This window comes from Nyctereutes procyonoides, unplaced genomic scaffold (genome assembly GCF_905146905.1).
Source record: "Nyctereutes procyonoides isolate TBG_1078 unplaced genomic scaffold, NYPRO_anot_genome, whole genome shotgun sequence".
NCBI lineage: Eukaryota > Metazoa > Chordata > Mammalia > Carnivora > Canidae > Nyctereutes > Nyctereutes procyonoides.
Window position 1 is genome coordinate 24974290 of NW_026575020.1, and position 7462 is coordinate 24981751.

At 49.5% G+C, this 7462-nt stretch overlaps 1 protein-coding gene across 1 annotated transcript; it reads left to right on the forward strand.

Annotated features, from left to right (window-relative positions):
• Nucleotides 1–2743: 2743 nt before the first annotated feature.
• On the forward strand, nt 2744–7140 carry ERAL1 (Era like 12S mitochondrial rRNA chaperone 1). Its single transcript, XM_055325529.1, has 10 exons — nt 2744–3036; nt 3951–4078; nt 4199–4276; nt 4638–4684; nt 5083–5144; nt 5294–5406; nt 5498–5746; nt 6089–6238; nt 6365–6445; nt 6559–7140. Exons 1-10 carry the CDS (start codon nt 2754–2756, stop codon nt 6679–6681), a joined length of 1314 nt encoding a protein of 437 aa, XP_055181504.1. The 5' UTR covers nt 2744–2753; the 3' UTR covers nt 6682–7140.
• The last annotated feature ends 322 nt before the right edge of the window (nt 7141–7462 follow it).

Here is a 7462-nt window from a genome sequence, read left to right on the forward strand (position 1 = left end):
ATGGGGTAAAATAATTAGCTTTAAGATAAGGACATCTACTGAGAGCCTCCATTGCTCTAAATCCTCCATTTTTCTAAATCCTAGATTCAAATGGACACATGATATTAGGTAGATGTGTTTATTATTTTCTTTTTTTAAGATTTTATTTATTTATTCATGAGAGACACAGAAAGAGGCAGAGACACAGGGAGAGGGAGAAGCAGGCTCCATACAGGGAGTCCTTGTGGGCCTTAATCCCAGGATCCTGGGATCATGCCCTGAGCTGAAGGCAGATGCTCAACCACTGAGCCACCCAGGCATCCCTGTTTATTATTTTCTTCTTCATTTTACAGACGATGAAACTGGCACTTGGAGAGTTGAAATAAGTTATCCAAACTCACAAAGATAATAAGTGGCAAGTTGACATATGAGCCCATCAGTCTATTTCATTTGATTAGCCTCTCCTAATCTCACAAAATACAAAATTTCCTCACAATATCCTTTGAGGAAAAAAAAAATCCTTTGAGGGAAAATCTCCAGGAAAGAAGAGAATTAACAAAGCACTTTGACACATTTCCTCTAAGTTTTTGTGTTATCCCAGGGATTCTTCCAAGGCGTTATCCATTGCCACTGCTGTAGTACTTAGCATATGTTCCTTGGATGATTTTGCATTTATTTACTCAAGCTCTTCAACCACTATTTAACCTGAAATTGCCCTTCACCCTAATTATAGTTGAAATGACATTTCACCTAACTGTCCATGGAAGAAGATTCATATTTTTCTGATTGCCAGCTGTCCTGTATTAAGTGGTATTTCTGTTCCTTGGGCACCCATATGCCCAAAGAACATCCAGAATGTCATGTGCCAGAAAGGTTGTTTCTTCTGCTAATAGAGCAGGCAGCCTGAAAGCTGGTGCCTGGTGCGATTTGCAAACCATCGACGCATTTAGCTGCCCAGTCTCTGTCAGTCCTGTGTCACTCAGAACTACTCTGAACACTCAGCCTCTCATTCCCACAAGAGCAGCCCAGTCAGTGGTTCCCACTATCTTTCCAACAAGTTTCCCCTCTCTGTTCTATATCATCAGTTTTCTCCTCTCCCCCTGGTCATTGCCTTGAGCAAAAATCACTGTCTTAAAAAAAGAAAAGAAAATCCTTTCTTAACTCCACTTCTCTGCCCCTCTTCTGTTACCACTCCCCTTTGTTCTGCTTCCCCAGAAAGATTTTTTTTCCTGGCTTTCTTCAATTACTTCTTTCGTTTCTCTCTCCCACTCTCTTCTAAAACATTTCATTCATTTATTTGATAGAACACAAGCAGGGGGAGCAGCAGGCAGAGGGAGAGGCAGAAGCAGGCTCCCCGCTGAGCAGAGCCCAACATGGGGCTTGACTCCAGAACCCTGGGATCATGACCTCAGCTGAAGGCAGACACTTAACTGACTGAGCCACCCAGGTGCTTTCTCTCTCTCTTTCTAAGGAAGCTCTCCACCCAACCCAACTTGGGGCTTAAACTCACAAGCCTGAGATCAAGTACCTTATGTTCTACCAACTGAGCCAGCCGGTTTTCCATTTCCCTCTCATTCCCTCTCAAACTCACTCCATTTAGGTTTTCTCTTCTTTTTAAGATTTTATTTATTTATTCATGAGAGGCAGAGACCTAGGCAGAGTGGGGAGAAGCAGGCTCCAGGCAGGGAGCCCAATGTGGGACTCAATCCCAGGACCCCAGGATCATGCCTTGGGCCAAAGGCAGACGCTCAACCACTGAGCCACCCAGGCCTCCTACTCCATTTAGGTTTTCACCTAGAACATGCTACCTGAACTGATTCTGTCAGGTCACTAGTATCTCTGTCTCCCTCTCTCGGCCTCCAGGACACAAAATCCTGAGGCAGATTTTTGTCCATTTTCTTCAGTCATACATCCCCAGCACCTGGACACGGCCTGTACATAGCATATGAATAAATCCCCAAGAGTTTGATTGAGAGGCTTCAAAGAATGAATAAAGCTTAAGGCCGCAAAATGACTAAGATGTAAGTTCCGCAGGCCACTAAGGCAATCTGAGGGATTGTAGGTGACTGTGCAGCTTCTTCTCCCTTTAAGACCCTCTTGTTTTTCTTCAGAAAGGAATGTCCTCAGGGAGGAGATCGTAACGGAGGTTAATAGATGGTAAACTGGATCTGTGCCCCTGAGGAACACACACCCAGGGAGTACTCCCTACAGGAGGCTCGCATAAAGCAAAGGTGCAGACTGTTAAGAGAACGCTGCTGACCAGCTAGGCCAAGCTGGGGGCTGGGGGTGGGAGGTGCTAGGGGAGGATGTGCAAGCCTGAAACCAGAGAGAACTAAAAGGCCCTTACGGGGACCGGCGGAACGGCACCTGCTCCGGCTCCCACTACCTTTCCTCCTTCGATGCGTCAGTTTCTCCAGCTGGGAGAAGGCAGAAGCTAAGAGAAAGGTTTCTGCGCTTGGCCTCATGGGAGATGTATCTCTCAGGAGGCAGGGCTAGAAGGGCCTTTTGCGAAACTCTGACAGGAGAAGAAGGAAACAGGATGTAAATGGGGGTCCAAAACGATCACCATGTCCACACAAACTCTAAATAGACATCTTCCTTTTTCTTAGCTTCGGTCTGTCTCCAGAGCTGTTTCTCCTCCAACCCACTTCCTACGTGCCGTGCGTCTCCGCTCTCTGGGCCAATCTCGCTCTCTCCTGCTCGCTCGCCTTTCCACCGCTCTATCCAACCGCAGGTGCGCGCCTGGTCAGTTCCCGGCGTGCCTTGCGGCCGCAATGGCTGCCGCCAGCCGCCGCTCCGCTCTTCTTCTTCCGACCGTGTTAGGGATCAGGCGGTTGGGCCCCGATGCCGCTAGGGAGTGGGTGGCTCGGCTCTCCTCGCTCTCTGACTGTCAGCGGAGGTGCGTGTCCTGTTGTTCGGGAGCCGCCTTCTCTGGTCCCCGCCTGGCCTCCGCCTCTCGCCGTTATGGCCAGAGCTCAGCCTTGGACCGCTTCCTCGGACTCTCTCAGCCCGGCGGTTCGTTGACTTCTCATCCTCCCGCCGTGTCCATGCACAGAGGTAAAGGGCCCAGATAGGCTTGTCCCGAACTGTCACGGTCTTAGCCCTGAAAGTTCCGGGTCGGGGAAACTCCTCAGTCCCTGGGGTATCATCTCTGGTCCTATATTATGGAAAACGATCTTGAGGCCCCGAGAGCGAGGCAAGCCTTGAAGGATCTCAGAGGAAAGATATACCAGGTTCCAAGAGGGAACCGATGTGGTCACAACCAGAGACGCACGAAAAGAGCAAGAGATTGAAGGGCCACAGGCAAGGCAGAGTTGTCGCTCTCTGCCCTGAGATGGGAAGCAAACTCGACCCAAATAGTGCCCCCATCTATTTGCCAAGAGACTGAATTACACCTAGGAAATAGCTCCTGTTCTTCAAGTAGCATAGACTACACTTTGGTAAGGAGGCTGGACACAAAAACTGGTAATTTTTATGTAGTATTATAAGAAACTAATACATAGAAATCTGAGCAAGCTTGCAGAGCCTACATAACACCCTTCGAAGGGTGAGATTGTCCGAGCTGGAGGGATTTCTGGCTGTAACTGATCTGGCTATACTTTCACACACATACACATATTTATCAGATAAAGCACAACTTCCCAGTACGGTTCCACACGGTAATTGTATTAAGTGCTAGGCATTGTGTTTGTTTTTATAAAATTGCCAATTGTCAAAAGAAGGTTTTAAGATAAGTAGGTATTGTTAATATTATCTCCACTTTACATGTGAGAAAACCAAGGAACTTAGAGAACTTGGTAAACTCATATAAACAAATTAATGGACAAACTAAGTCTCAAAGCCAGGTCTCAGCTTCAACCTGGTATACTAATCTTGTATTCTTTACTTCCTTTGTGGGTGAGTAGAACTGAGTACCTGACAGGGCATCCAGGTTGCAGTACCTCTCACTCCCCTCCTGCCCCCACACACAGATGAGCAGGATCTCCTCTTGGTCCATCGTCCTGATATGCCTGAGAACCCTCGAGTCCTACGAGTGGTCCTCCTGGGTGCCCCAAATGCAGGGAAGTCAACACTCTCCAACCAGCTGCTGGGCCGGAAGGTATGCTACATCCATGACGCCCAGCCCACCCCCCTCCCCTTCATCTCACTTTTTCTGTTTCTTCATGAATTGACCTACAGTGATCTGGGACCTCACTTGGGATTTCTTTATTTCTGGCAGGTGTTTCCTGTCTCCAAGAAGGTGCACACCACTCGCTGCCAAGCTCTGGGGGTCATCACAGAGGAAGAGGCCCAGGTGGTGGGTAGCCTGCAAAGGAAGTCCAGCAGACTGGGCAGAGGGTGGACTTAGGAGGGTCTCCTTTACAGTTCAACTTGAAGAAAATGTTTAGATTAACTGCTTTGAGGGAAGAGGGTCTCCTCTTTTGTTAGGCCTAGTGCAGATCTCTCTCTCCTTTCCCCCCTCTGGCATCTAGTCAGATGCCATTCCCTCTTTATTCCTTCCCAATCTCCCATATATTCACAGTCATCATCTTTTCTTGGATCTCATCTAGAATTAAAACAAAGCTGGAGGGTAAAAGTCCAGGCTTCTGATGTCAGTGGTGGCCTTTCTTTCACTTGCCCATCTGAGGGGGCCGGGCATCTCTCTTTCTTGATTTTAGATTCTGCTTGACACACCTGGCCTCATCAGCCCTGCTAAACAGAAAAGGTAATAGTTGTGGAAACGGGTTTGTAAAGGGCAAGGTGGTAAAGGAGAGGGTGGGGAGATTCCATCGTAGAGGCTGGAAGACCCTCTTATCACACCTTATCCCTCATTAAGAGTATATCAGTCCTGGGGATCCTTGGGTTGCTCAGCGGTTTAGCGCTTGCCTTCGGCCCAGGGCATGATCCTGGAGTCTTGGGATTGGGTCCAACATCGGGCTCTCTGCATGGAGCCTGCTTCTCCCTCTGCCTGTGTCTCTGCCTCCCTCTCTCTCTCTCTTTCTCATGAATAAATAAATAAAATCTTAAAAAAAGGCAGGAAGTCAGTATCTTGGACTTTAGAAAAAAAAAAAAAGAGTATATCAGTCCTAAGACCCTTCCTGACCTATGTTTGTATGTCCTCAGGCACCATCTGGAGCTTTCTTTGTTGGAAGATCCATGGAAAAGCATGGAATCTGCTGATCTAGGTTAGACTCATGATGGGAATCTGAACCCCAATTGTTCATGGTAGTTTGGAAGCTGGGGGTTGACCCAGAGCCCCTATCACGGACATTTTTAGGGGGTGGGGAAAGAGTGGTCATATTTTTGTCCTCCTCCCCTCACTGCCTACTTCTAGTTGTGGTTCTGGTGGATGTCTCAGACAAGTGGACTCGGAATCAGCTCAGCCCCCAGGTGCTCCAGTGCTTGACCCAGTTCTCCCAAGTCCCTAGCATCCTTGTCATGAACAAGGTGAGCACCGCCTACCTGAATAAGGAGTCTCCTTTCCTCCATGGTGCCCATCTCACTGACCACACACCTCCTACCCATCCTCCATGTCCAGGTAGATTGTCTGAAACAGAAGTCAGTTCTCCTGGAGCTCACAGCAGCCCTCACTGAAGGTGTGGTCAATGGCAAGAAACTCAAGATGAGACAGGCCCTTCACTTACAGTCCGGCACTCCTCGCCCCAGCCCAGCAGCTAAGGAGCCAAACATACAGTCCATGGGAGGCCCTCAGAGGATTGGCTGGCCCCACTTCCGAGAGATCTTCATGTTGTCAGCTCTAAGCCAGGAAGATGTGAAAACACTAAAGGTCAGTTAGCCTTGGTCATAGTGTGGCCTTTCTTTTCTACCATGTGAAGACAAGCCTTAGAGTTCCTCCTGGGGGCAGCCCCGGTGGCGCAGCGGTTTAGCGCTGCCTGCAGCCTGGGGTGTGATCCTGGGGACCCGGGATCAAGTCCCACATCGGGCTTCCTGCATGGAGCCTGCTTCTCCCTCTGCCTGTGTCTCTGCCTCTCTCTTTGCTCTCTCTGAATGAATGAATGAATAAATCTTTAAAAAAAAAAAAAAAAGAGTTCCTCCTGGTAGTGAGTGAATAAGAAAGGAAAGTCTTGGTTGGGACTGAACTGCCCACCTACCCTCTTTGTACCCACAGCAATACCTCCTAGCACAGGCCCTGCCAGGACCCTGGGAATACCACAGTGGAGTCCTCACTAGCCAGACGCCTGAGGAAATCTGTGCCAACATCATCCGAGAGAAGCTCCTAGAGCACCTGCCCCAGGAGATGCCCTACAGTGTACAGCAGGTGTGGGCGTGGGCACAATGAAGGGATCTGGGGGCTCTTCACCAGGCACACAACCAAGACAGGATGCCTGGGGCCCAGAGAGGAAGGGATATGGGCCTGTCTGACTAATCATGTCTCCCTGTGCAGAAGACAGTGTTGTGGGAAGAAGGGTCAAGTGGGGAGCTGGTGATCGAACAGAAGCTTCTGGTGTCCAAAGAATCTCATGTGGTAAGTCGGGTTAGGCTTAGGTAAAAGACCAGGGCATTAAGCAGGGGTTCTTCCTCCACTGTTTGGAAGCCCTGAGAGCAGGCTTATGTCTTTCTCTGTTATCCCATCCTCAGAGGATCCTGATTGGCCCAAAGGGGCGCTTGATCGCCCAGATTGCACAGGAGGCAGGCCACGACCTCATGGACATCTTTCTCTGTGATGTTCAGCTCCGTCTCTCTGTGAAGCTTCTCCAGTGACCACCCTCTGCTGCCTCTCCCAAGGGTCTGAGCCAGAGCTGCTGGCAGGAGCCACTGACCAGAATGGCCCTTGCCCAGGGCCTCTAGGGACTGGTGGGAGGCATGGACACTGTCCGACGGCTGGCTTGGCCTTGCTAGGTCTGCCTAGCCCCTATTTAGCCATGTCTTCTTTTGGAGGAAGGAACTTAGCTCAGTTCTCAGGTTGTTTCTCTGCCTGGGGCCCTAACTACTTCAGTCTCGAAGTTGACTCTTTTGTAGGAACAATGCCAACCTGCTTCTAGCTGGCACCGAACCCAGAGTTTCTCCCTGAGTTGCCAGTTTTAGCAGAGAGGTCTTTTTCCTATCCCCTCAGTTCCTCTACCTTAAAGCCATGTGTGAGGACCTGTGGGTCCTAAGTGAGATAGTGCCACTCACCCCATGCCTTTCCCCTTCTCAAATGCTAATAAAAAGACAAGCATACTGGTTCTCATCTTTATTTCTTTAGCACAGGAAAGTAAAAACTCATTCCCTCACCCCCACACTGTTGTCTGAGCTGGAGTGTCCCTTCCAGTGGTCTGCTCCAGGGTCCCGAGCTGTCTTCTTGGCACGTATTGTGGGTACAGCAAGAGAACCATTACCATTACTAAACTCAGTAATGGTAACGGTTTCCTCGCCATCCCCAAGTGTCTTGGCGGTCAGCAGGCTGGATAGGCTGAGCAGTAAGCCCGGTGGGTTTGCAGCATGCTCTGCCCTCCTCATCTGGCTCCAGAGCTGTGGGGACCCGGACTAGTACATCATCTAT

Bases quoted from the DNA above. Each gene is read 5' to 3' on its own strand.
- ERAL1 (XM_055325529.1), top strand. From the start codon at position 2,754: ATGGCTGCCGCCAGCCGCCGCTCCGCTCTTCTTCTTCCGACCGTGTTA. The intron at 5,407-5,497 runs GTGAGCACCGCC...CTCCATGTCCAG, and splicing joins GCATCCTTGTCATGAACAAG to GTAGATTGTCTGAAACAGAA. The intron at 6,446-6,558 runs GTAAGTCGGGTT...TCCCATCCTCAG, and splicing joins TGTCCAAAGAATCTCATGTG to AGGATCCTGATTGGCCCAAA.